This window comes from Gekko japonicus, unplaced genomic scaffold (assembly GCF_001447785.1).
Source record: "Gekko japonicus isolate JY-2015 unplaced genomic scaffold, Gekko_japonicus_V1.1 scaffold28, whole genome shotgun sequence".
Lineage (NCBI taxonomy): Eukaryota > Metazoa > Chordata > Lepidosauria > Squamata > Gekkonidae > Gekko > Gekko japonicus.
In genome coordinates, this window is record NW_015177010.1 from 1,362,574 (window position 1) to 1,374,837 (window position 12,264).

The 12,264-nt window shown below is 44.5% G+C and overlaps 1 protein-coding gene across 1 annotated transcript in view; it reads right to left on the minus strand.

The window, feature by feature from the left end:
• The window catches only part of RFX4 (regulatory factor X4), an 80,203-nt gene that overhangs the window by 21,358 nt on the left and 46,581 nt on the right, over nucleotides 1-12,264 (minus strand). The window contains exons 8-12 of the mRNA XM_015427559.1: nucleotides 10,230-10,393; nucleotides 7,579-7,679; nucleotides 6,265-6,323; nucleotides 3,280-3,424; nucleotides 1,035-1,129 (exon numbers count right to left, since the gene is read on the minus strand). Coding sequence (XP_015283045.1) covers nucleotides 1,035-1,129; nucleotides 3,280-3,424; nucleotides 6,265-6,323; nucleotides 7,579-7,679; nucleotides 10,230-10,393 — 564 coding nt within the window. The remainder of the gene's footprint in view (nucleotides 1-1,034; nucleotides 1,130-3,279; nucleotides 3,425-6,264; nucleotides 6,324-7,578; nucleotides 7,680-10,229; nucleotides 10,394-12,264) is intronic.

Genomic DNA, 12,264 nt, shown 5'->3' on the forward strand with positions numbered 1-12,264 from the left:
ACCCGGCTGCGGGGCCCTCCGGGTCTGCCTCCGGCCCCAACGCTTCGGCACGGGCACAGGGAACCCGGCAGCAGGGCTCTTCAGGCCTCCCCCCGGCCCCAGTGCTTCGGCACAGGCACAGGAGACCCGGCAGCGGGGTTCTTCGGGCCTCCCCCTGGCCCCAGCGCTTTGGCGTGGGGAGCTGGGGGCGGGGCTTGCCGCGCCACCATTTGCGCCGGCTCCTGGGCTGCCGGAGCGGCACTCCGGTGCGTTCTCTGGCCCCAAAAGACCCCTGGGGGTAGGAGAACAGACTTGACAACAGGGGCAAAAGTCCATGACATGCAGGAAGTAGAGGGCCAGGGTAAGAGGTAACTATGTAAAATTCAATTTTTTTCAAGAAAAATACAGGGATCTGGTTACATGTAAGTATACAGTCATCTCATTAGCTTGTTCTTCAGTTGTTCATGTTCTGGAGGTGAAGTTTGTTTCACTGAGTATTTATTATGAAGTATTTGCTCAGATTAAGTATAGTGGCTACTAGCCATGATGGAGATACACTCCCTCCTGTACTAAAGGGAGTATGCCTCTTTATGTCAGTTGTCAAGGAGCACAGGCAGAAGGATGCTGTTGCAGTCATTCTGCTTGTGGGCTTCCTAGAGGCAGCTGCTCAGCCACTGTATGGGCAGAATGCAGGACTTGATGGGCCTTTGGTCTGATCCAGCACAGCTCTTCTTATGTTCTTACAGCACTTCCTGAAAACCAGCAAAACATTCCAAATATACCAATATAAATAGTCACAGCAATGAACCTTAGAAGGAGAAAGTACATTGGCAATTTGTAGTAATTGTAGTAATTTGTGCAATATTTGTTTTGTAGAATTCTTTGGTAAAATTGCAATATCTGTGCATAAACACCAGAAAATACCGGCAGCAGCCATTGCAGTTTCATACCAGTTCCTCTGACATCACTATTTTCAAATGGAATTAACCAAGCTCTGGACAATGAACATCATACTTCAAGCGTCGCCTCTCATGGTCTAGCTTCTTTTTACTGACCTTTACAACACATCTGTCCACCATGGAATCCAGCCATTCCACATATGATTCGATAGGTGATTGCTCTTCCAGAAGGTGATCAAACTCCTGATATACTAGCAATGTAAAACCCCAATGAAACAAATTATTAATTACTGGAGACTCTAGTTAACATTAAACCAAACAAAAACATCACAAATCAATTACCAGAGCTTTACTTGTTTTCCAAACTGTTTTGTACAGATTTGTTTAACTGTGTTAACACTTGCTCTGTTAAATAATGAAAAAGCAAAAAAAAATCTGCTGTGCGTGGCTTCCCCTTTCTTTCTGTATCAACCCATCAATATCCAACCCAATTGATACGCATCAATTTTTAGAATAGATTTAAATGGCCCCTGCCACACGGCAGGGGAAAAGCCGCCAAAAAGCGTGGCTTTTAAAAGCCGCGCCAAAGTTGAAACGGCGCGGCAGGATCCCACGGATCCCCTGGCCGCGCCGCCTTTTCTCCCCGGCACGATCAGACGCCGGGGAGAAAATACGGCCCTGACGAGGAGCCTGCCGAACTGCGCATGTCCGTGCATGCGCAGTTCGGCTAGGCGCCGGGGATGCGCCGGCGCAAGGACGCGCCGGCGATCAAACAGCCCGGCTTGCCGTGCAGCTTCCCGATGAACCACCAAGGTAGGTGGTTGCAAGTTGGAGTGGATTTTCGCGGCAAAGGGCCAGTTCGGGGACGGAAGCACGACGCTTCCCAGATGTTGTGGTGTGATCGCGCCGGTTTGCTCCGCCCCTGAACTGTCCCGCTCCCGGCCCAAATCGCCTAGTGTGAACAGGACCAATGAACAACAAATAAAATCCACCAATTGAAAATCCAGCTTCTGGCTGCATTTTTAGCAGTGCCTGTCTGTAAGTAAATCACAGACACAGTTACAATGGTCATTCTTCTAAGCTAGACCTTGACCCTTTTGATAAAAAGGTCATGCATAAAATTGCTATTTAAATCCAGAATATACAAGAGTCATTGATGGCCTTCCTATCAGAAAAACTTCCACAGCTCTATAATACATTCTATAGCAGCTGCTAGCATATTTATTTGTAATGCCTAAAAGGCAAATTATTTTCTATAAAAATTTATGAGAGCCATTTTCTGAAGGATTACCCAATGGCTGCTGGTCTAGGATTGCCAGTTCCCTGTTGGAAAATACCTGGAGATTTTGGGGGTGGAGCTTGAAGAGGGCAGGGTTTGGGGAGGGGAGAGACCTCAGTGGTGTGTAATGCCATAGATCCCATCTTCCAAAGCAGCCATTTTATCCAGGTGAATTGATCTCTGTCACCTGGAAATCAGTTGCAATCCTAGGAGATCTCCAGCCACTACCTGAGGGTTGGCAAGCCCACTCCTGGTCACTTACGCTGCCCTTCTAGGCATATCTGAGGAAGGGAGCTTTGACTCTTGAAAGCTTATATGCCAAAAGTCTTGTTGGTCTCTCAGGTGGACTAAAATGTAGTTCTCCTAGGCAGAATTACACCATCCTAATCATTTTGACTTCAATGGACTTAGAGAGTGGTAACTCTGCTCAGGATGGCACTCTTGGTGGTGGGGAATGCTTTGGTGCACCTTAGTCTGCTCCTGCAAGGCATTATTCTATTCTTAAGCAAGAGTATGCTTAAACGTACTGAGGATCACTTAACACAGATTGGTGGAGTCAATGCTTTAACTGTGAAAAGGATGCATATTGAAATACACATTCCCATCCACAATCTGGTGCAGCTAATTTTGCATAACATTGTAGTAAAGATGTTTCTTGTCAAGGTGTTTGGGGGACAGAATTCTGGCAGTATGGTGAAAAAACTGGCTTCAGGTCATTTTGCATGAGACACTTCTAAGTGTATCTGAGCCTTGCTCATACTGTGATTGCAAGTTCTAGTTTTAGCTCATGTTTGTTTAACCATAATGTTCCAGAAGACTGAAATGCTTTTAAACAGTGAGGGAAATGTATGTTTATTATTTATGTTAATGGACCTTCCCTGCATCTTTTCCTCTGTAGATTGGAAAACAGATGGGTGGAGGACTATCTTGAGGTGCAAAATGGCAGGAAAGAGTTTAACAAATCTGGTTCCTCACAGATTTGCCCACTGCAGGTCATGCAAAATATTTCAACTTTTAACTGATGGACTTGGGTTTGGCAAGGAATTCTGTCAAGTCAAAGCAACCACTTTAGTCCACATGATTAAGCTTCCTCTCTCACAGTTGTTGGTTTTATATTCTTACGTTGTATTATGAGTTTTCTGTGCTCTTCCCGAGAATCTTCCATGGTGTAGAGCGTTTGTTTGGTAATGCTGTTAAGGTCCACATTCCTCCAGTCTTCCAGCATTTGGAATGTAATGTCTGCACTGTGGATGACAGTTCTAGATGCCTATAATCCAATCCAAATGACTCATTAGCTTCTGATATATTAGGTTAAAGATAGAGTTTATCCCATTATATGCTTCCTTGATAAGCCTCATTAAGGTGATTCCTGCTCAGCTGTTCTGGAAGAGCTGAGGATCACTGGCATTTCTAAACTTAACTCTACTCCATCAGTTCCCACAAACTACAGACCCTCTCTCCGTAAGTTCTATAGCATTTTTATTAGAACAGAAAGTGCTTTTTCTTTCTCTGCATCAGTCTGAGTCACCTACCCGCAATTGGTGCATGAAGGGGCCAGTCTGCATGCTTATCCTCCAGACACACTAACAGTTGATGCATTCCTTCTTTTTTGAATGATCAAGTTCTCACACTGTGAATTTACAACTTCAATTTCATGTAAGGAGACGTCTCCAAGTACATACCCAGTACATAAAACTGAGGCAGAGTTTCATTTGTAGTGAGGCTTTGCACCAGAATTGCACTTCCAATAAGGGCTGAACTAAATATTACAATTTACAACATGTAGGGCTGGAGTTACACCAACATGACTTTGATGCTGAAAGTCAGATGTCAGGAACAGGGGAACTTATTTTCCAAGTGCCAGAGGCCCCAATGAAGATCAAAACTGTGGCACAGGGGGAGAAAAGTCCTCAGACTTCCTCCCCCATGCTGTTTTCCCAACTGGAAATGGCTGAGGGGGTGGTGTTATTTGCCTGTAGTAGGAAGCAATCATGTGAGATCTTTATTAAGAACTTTGTTATCTCAGAAGTGAATGGTGCAGAGTATCCCTACAATGACTTACCTGATTCACTGGCATCACCTCTATCTCTCCTTAGCTCTACACTGAAACTGTTTCGTATAGCATGTAGTTAATGCTAAGCAAAGATTTAAGTGTGGCCAGGGCTTTTTTTGTAGAAAAAGCCCAGCAGGAACTAATTAGCATAATAGGCCACACCCAACAGTAACAACTCATTAGCATATTAGGCAACACCCCTGACACAGCAGCTCATTAGCATATTAGGCCACACCCCATGCCTCCCCTTGGCTTTCCCCGGCACTGGGCGCCCCACGGCTGTGGGGAGCCCAGGCAAGCCCCCCTTGAAGGGAAGGCCGTTTAAATGCCTCCCCGATCCCTTCCAGGGCCCCCCTGGCCTGCCCCCCTCAGAGTCGTCGGGGTGTGTCACTCTCCAGGCCTTCCCTCTGTTGCCATGCACGCAGAGGTTTTGGCTATAGTGGGCGTGGCCAACTCTGAAGCCAGCCGGAACTCTGTTCCTGTGCGTTCCTGCCCAAAAATAGCCTTGAGTGTGGCTGAACATGGTCCCTGAGCATCAAAAAGTTGATCCTGATGTTACGACCACTAATTAGAGATCTTGCATTTACAATGTGCTAGGTTTTGGACAGAACACAGGAATTTTTAAAAAATATCCATGCCAATTGTGCAGTCAGGTTATTTTAGTTAATTAAGGGATGTGTGGAGAAAAGTCCATGGACTGACTATTATAAGTGGGAAGAGGAAAAGTCTGATAGCATACAAATGTGAGTTTTATCCTTCCCGATGTGCTTTTTAAAAAGAGACTGCCATATAAGCAACAAACAGTGGCTCAATAAATTCCGGGCACCAGGTCATCATGGTGCCTGCCAATTTCATAGCTTCGCCTAGTATTTTCAGGAATTATTTTATTGTACTGTGTCTCAACAGTTCTCAATGGACGTACAAAGGGCTGGATCCAATAGGTTTTTCCACTGGTGAAGAAGAGAGGAAGGGGCGCCCTTTGGTCACAAAAAAGGCAACACTTGGGATCATGAGACCTCCATGGACACTTCGCTCCCGACTTTATCCATTAACAATAATGATAAAACCCCAGGGCCTAAATTTAGAGAAGTCACACCTGTCCAAACTAATCCCTCAGGATAAATTCACAACCACTACTGAGAGACTGGGGGAGAAGCTTGGTCCTTTATATGCTTGGGAGAAAGGATACTCTCTACAATTTGTCTCAAGTAAGCCAATGTTGGGCCACTGAGTGTGTCCTAAGATTGGTGGAGAGATGTAAGCAGGGTAACATTCCTGTGGATATAAAAAAACCTGGTATACTGCAGATGGGGACTCAGTTTTTGTTCAGTGTTCCTGTACATGAAGTCCTGCAGTTTGGTGGGGCCAGAACCTTTCCCTAGCATTCTGTTACTCTTGCAGGAAGATTTTTACATTAGACAACATTCAAAAATGGCAGGGCAACCTGTCCATTCTACTTTCTCAATATTCTACCACCTCATGCTGCTGCTACATATGTAGTAGATCAAGTCTTATTTTTCTTCTCGCCCAGGTCTGCAGCTAATGACTAGAGAAAGGTCACAAGAAAACGTTCAGAGAGACCTGACCTGGATAGCTCAGGCAAGCCTGATCTCATCAGATCTCAGAAGCTAAGCAAGTACTTGGAAGGGAAACCTACAAGGAATACCAGGGCCGGGACACAGAGGCAGGCAATAGCAAACCGCCTCCTCTAAAACGTCCAAGCCCAATAGGGGTCACCAGAAGTCAGCTATGGCTTCCAGGCATACACCCACCCACACACCCACACCTACATACAAAATAAGACTTTCAGAGAAAATTCCATGCCCCTTTCCTTTCAGGGCTAGCAGGGAACAGTGTCGTGAAAGCCAGGCTATTCTGCCTCTGAGTATCTTTTTTAATCAACATACACAATCCATCCAAGGGCCTCGATTTATCTGACTTTTGAACTGCACACAAAGAGTAATGTGGAAACCATCAAAGTAAATATATTTGTACAGATGCAAAGGGGAGTAATAAAATCATAAATCAGAGACAGACAACTGTGTAGAACATACCTGGCAAAGATGATTTAAGGATGTCTGCCGCCTAAGAATTTGCGAAAATCTTCTGGATACTGCCAGTGAAGGAGATATTTATGTAGTTAGCCAAAATTATTGTTTTGGTACCACCAAACAACACAATGGATAATATTTTCTCTTTTGGTGATAAATAAATGTGCCATACATAACATAATACTGATACTGAACTAGGATACCAGTTCTTTTTCAACTGGATTATATAACCTTAACTGTATGACTGTGTACTTATTTGAAGATGGGTGTGTATGTGTGGGATGGAGGACGTATTTTTACAGAGGAGCCTATTTTTGAAATTGTATTAGTTTGACTCGTTTTCTCTGGGTCAGAAAAGAACAGAAAAGAACAGAACTTAAGCTGGTTGTGACCAACCTATCCTCTTGACTTCAGCATGACTAACTTTCCTTGTATTGAGGCTAGTGACTACTATGCACAAATAAACTAAATATGTGAGCCCATTTTAGCAAACACAATCAGCTGTGATAGAGTGCAATCCTAAACATAGTTACGCCCAGTGCTATTTTTGAGCAGGAACGCACAGGAACGGAGTTCCAGCTGGCTTCAGAGTTGGCCACGCCCACTACAGCCACCTCTGCATGTGTGGCTACAGAGGGAAGGCCTGGAGAGCAACCCCCCCAGTGACTCTGAGGCGGGCAGGCCAGGGGCCCCTGGAAGGATTGGGGAGGCATTTAAATGCCTCCCTGTGCCTTCCTCACCCTTCCCTTCAAGGGGGGGGGACTTGCCCGTGCAAGCCAAAGGAAGGCATGGGGTGTGGCCTAATATGCTAATGAGCTGTACTATCAGGGTGTGGCCTAATATGTTAATGAGTTTCAGCTATGGGTGTGGCCTATTATGCTAATAAGTTCCTGCTGGGCTTTTTCTATTAAAAAAGTCCTGCTTAGGCCTTTCTGAATCCATTGAAGCCAACCAGCTTACATAGGGGTAACTCTGTTTAGGATTGCACTGTTAGAATGCGTAGAGCAGAATCCTCTGTTTTTAACTCTAAACACCTTTTCTGAACTAAGGCTGTATTCAAACAGTCCAAAGTCTACAAAATTCATTAATCAATTGACATAGCAGGCCATCAACAAACAAAATTTCTCAGTTTGGTCAAAAATGCTATCCATTAATTATGACGACTAATTTCAATGCTATGCCCAGGACTCTGAAGCAGAGGACATTGTGACTGACAATTGGATCTAGGTGAACAAAATTGAGAGCAACAGCAATTGATCTGTAGATAAATATTTGTAACCAATAACATAATCCTTTCCTTTCAAAAGGAATACGTACGCTCAAACTTGATGTTTCGTAGGTTTTCTGGCAAGTCATGGAGAGCTACTTTTAGCCACTCATCTAGCTGTTTGGCAAACTTGCGGATCACCTGTGTCAAACTGAAAGGGAAAGCACTACTTCAAGGGCATGTCCTTTCTTTGCATTCATGCTTGCAAGCAGGTCAGATCAATGGCTCCCTTTATCCCCCACTTTCAGCCTGTCTTTATAAGCCTCATCTATACACACCCAGTGAGGTAGTAGAATGAACTCTACCCATTTCATACTACAGGTCATATCTCTGAATGCTCTCCTGTATTAAGAAAAACTGACAACCTGTAGAAAGCTACCACAACATGAACAGAATTTTTCTTCCCAACATGCTAGTTTTTTTCCTTGTAAGGTATTCCATACATGGGGGAAGCATTCAAAACACTGCTCCCCACAGGTACCTTGGAATGATACTGTCTACTTTACAGTCTCATGATTCTAGCACAAGATTCTGCTCGAATATGTAGATCGTGTATAAATGTACTATAAAACAGGCACATGCAATAAATGATGCTTAAATTCTGAAGTGTGTACATTAAAACATAGGAAGATAGGAAATATAGTTTAAGAAAGTGATAATTCTAGGCTAAAGTCTGTTTGCAGTACCATTGGTATAAGTGTGGCAAGGACTTAGCCTAGTGCCACCACTTGCAGACCAGGGGAGGCATTGATAGTGTGTGGCAGTGCCACACTGCCCATGAGGCTTGGAGGGGGCAGGATCTGCTGCAGGCTGGGCTAGCCAGCTTCATCAGCTGGGGTTGGCCCTCAGGGACATGGTAGAGCAGCCCCTTTGGCTATTTAAAACCATGCCATGGGAAGATCACCACTTACTTGTCCACTTGGTTTTCCCACCCACCCTTCCCCACTTTTTGTTTGGGTGTTATGGGTTAATTTACGGTGTCATGTTATTATTTCATTGCTTTTCTTGTCACAGCTTGGGCAGTTTGGGCATTGGGATGGATCCTTCGGGGGAGAGGGTAGGCCCGGCCTGCGTGCCTGCCTCCCCCAGTTTGGGAACTCCCTTAAGGGGTCTTGAAGGTGGAGCCACTTAGCCACATGCCCAACTTGGGGGCTGCCAGCTGGCTTCACCATCAGATGGCAAGGGGACCATGCAGCGGATGGTGCCCACATGGATCCTGGAGTCTTGCCATTCCACAGTGTCATCCCCCAGCAGGCAGGTTGCCCGATGCTGGATCTGTCCCCATGCTGCAACAATGCTCCTTAAGCTGTATCCAATAAAAGCTGTGGACATCTGGGTCTGTTTGTGTCCCTTCCGCTGCATCACCCTCTATCCCCCTGAGCCCATAATTATCTACCATTACTCCCACCAATTTACTATTTAATGCTAAGAATCTGGTAGGAGTTGTAGAGAACATAGCCAGGGGTCATTTTGTAGAAAAAGAGGTGCAGGAGCTCATTTGCATACCTCATTTGCATATATCACACCCCCTGACAAAGGGCAGGCATGCAAGCATGCCTGGGTTCCCTGCCCGATCTTCTCCAGGTGCCCCGTGGCCACAGGGCAACTAGAGAACATTGGGCAGGGAACCCAGGCATGTTTAGAATGCCTTTCTTTCCCTTCCCCATCTGGGGAAGGGAAAGAAAGGAATTTAAATCCCCCCAGGTGGGGGGGGGGCTCTGCAAACCTTCCCTGGCCCGTCCGCCTCAGTGGGCGGGCCAGGAAAGGCGGGGGGCGCCCCTGGCTGGTCTCCTTGCTGCCGGGTCGTTTTGGCACATTCCAGCAGGAAATGACCCCTGGATATGACAAAGTATCTACACTACATATTTATGGATTTAAAATCTCGAGTATCGTTGTTTAGGGCAGGTGACGAGAATTCTCTGCTGGAGATCACTAGCTACACTCACAAAATTACAGTCATCATGAAAATATAAACATGCATCAAAACCTTGTAGGAAAAGGAAGGCAGTCTGGGGCAGGGAAATGGCAGGGAGGGAAAGCACTCCCCCTCCACTTGCTGCTTCTTCAGTCCCAGTTGCCAAAACCAGATTTTATTGGTTTTTTTTTAAAATGGACCATTTACATGAAACATGTTGTATGGACCCTACACACAGATGCTGGTCAGACATCTTCCAGCCCAAATTAAGACAGTGCAAGTTTGGAAGCAGGAAGTAATGACAAAAGACATAAGTTGTGTTAATTAGCAGAAGGCAGTGAAGAAGTGAAGCTGGACTGGCCCAGAAATGCTTTGCAGAAGAAGTAGATTTGGGGCAGCGATTTGAAGGAGGAAAGGAGAAATGGCTTGAAGTGCAGACTGTAACAGACTGTGTCAGAATGATCAAAAACAGAGATTGGATACAAATATGCAGATACTGTTTATAAGCCACAACCATCTTGACCATACATCCTTCATAGGATCAAAATGCTGAACCCTCCAATTATGCTCCAGTTGTGCTATCCTTTGTTACTGATGTACAGTCTTGCTTTTTTCCTTACTTTCCTTTTGAACTCAATTTGGAGCTGTCCATTTTGATGGTGACACTGGAAATATTGCTAATGACATTCATAAACTGTAATTTCCCTTCCATGAGAAAACATTTCTATTTAAAGTGTTTCTCAAATACAGATATACACACACATCAACATAATCAAACATCCTCACCTGTCAGGCAATGCCTGTAATACTGTGGGCATCAAGACCCCAGAAATAGCTTTATACAATATTGAATCACAAACTCCAACTATATTTACTACTGTGGAAGAACCCAATACAGGAAGCATGTGAGGTGGCATTCCTTGCCAAAAGTGCAGAAGAAAACTTTGAACCTAGAAGTGCGCAAAGAAATAAAGAATAAATGGAATGTGAAGTCCAAGTCAGGGCAAAAAAATCACAGCTATAAATCCAGAGGGTAGGAGGAGGAATTATGGTGTCTCATTCCACATGGGCTGCTGTCAACTTGGACTTGTTCTCCTTCCCTCTGACTCAATTTCAGTCTAATTTCTAAAATTCTGACTGAAGCAGGAAAAGCCTATCTTTGACAAACCTGTCTTTCACTGTTGGGCAAGGCTGACTGGGAGACAGAAGGCTTTGTATTCAGAAGAATTTTTTTAAAAAACAAACCTGTGGGGAGGATCTACTGGGGCTACAGTATTCTTGGTGCTTGGGAGGCAACAGTGGGAGAGCTTCTGGAGTTCTGGCCCAGCTGGTGGACCTCCGGATGGCACCTAGGTTTTGGCCACTGTGTGACACAGAGGTTTGGACTGCATGGGCCATTGGCCTGATCCACCATGGCTTCTCTACGTTCTTATGCTCTTAATGGTCTTCAACCTTTCCATATCCAGACCCTATCATAAACCTTCAAGCAGCAATATGGGACCCATTGAGCAGCATGCACATGACAAGAACTCTTATGACATCATAATCACATGACAGGAAGAAGATGAGCCAGAGTTATCAACTTATCAGTGCGGAGAGGGGACTCCACAAGAGCATCCAGAGCACTGGAGGACTGACTGGTGTTGATGGAGGTGGCCAGGCTGGACAAAGACAGAAGGAGCTTTTGCACATGCACAAACCTTTGGAAGACATATTGATAGACGTGGGGACTGCATTGGAAAGGCTGTGCCAGGCAGAAGAGAGGGAACACAGCACTTTTGTGGAGAGGACTTTGACCCTGCCTGTGCTGAAAAGGAATCCTCTTTACTGCTGACCGAGTATTCCTCAACTACCTACTACTCCTCTCAGCATGTGTGCAAAGACAAGCAGGTGGGGCTCTGCAACCCAATGGAGGGTTAACCATCAGTTGAACACCCCCTAGATTAAACATTGGCTTTGGAAATCAGGACACAATCCCTAGAAGTCCACAGTGTTCCAGAAGTGTTATGTGAAGCTTCTTATTTATTGCTTAATTTATTGCTTTATTGCTTAATCCATTAAAATAGTTGCTTTGACATATGTGTACAAACCACAGTTCGTTATTACAGGAAAGAATTTGAGAAATCCTTGGATTTGCATGCTGTCTCTGCAAATGGCTCGATAAAGAACGACTTCTGCTTTTGTGGGAAAGCTTAGCTTGTGGTTATGTCTGAAGTATCAAATACTGTTTGTTCTCTTCTCTGCCAACCAGGATTAAACCATGGTTACATGTGAACAGTGCCAAAATGTCTATACAATATAAAAAGAAGAAGAGAAGGGAACAAAAACCTTCGGGTAATATCTTAATTGGTCAAAAACAGAAGCCACCAGCAAAATTCTTTAACTATTTATAGTAAAGGCCATCAAATGGGGGAAGGTGTCTTCAGGGGGTAGGTAGCCCCTTACAGAACACAGTGTAATCATTTGTTCACAACAGAACATACAGCAATAACAAATACATATCCCAATGGAACAAAAAGGTATCAACAGGTGCTACAATTTCCGCAAAAATGTTGCAATGGAATATCAAATCAAGAGAATCTAAATTCCAATGCTACCACCCCAGAGATCTGGTTGAGGCCACTCACAAAATAAAACGGTACAATAAAATCATGTAACTGCAACATAAAAACAACCCATCAAACCACAGCATAAAAATGGGCATAAAACAGTGTAAAAAAACATTCAGACTAGAAGCACACCATAAAAAGATCTTAAAAAGCTCACCATAAAAAGATCTTAAAAAGCTCAATCCCTCAATTAAAAGCCTGAGTAAAAAGCG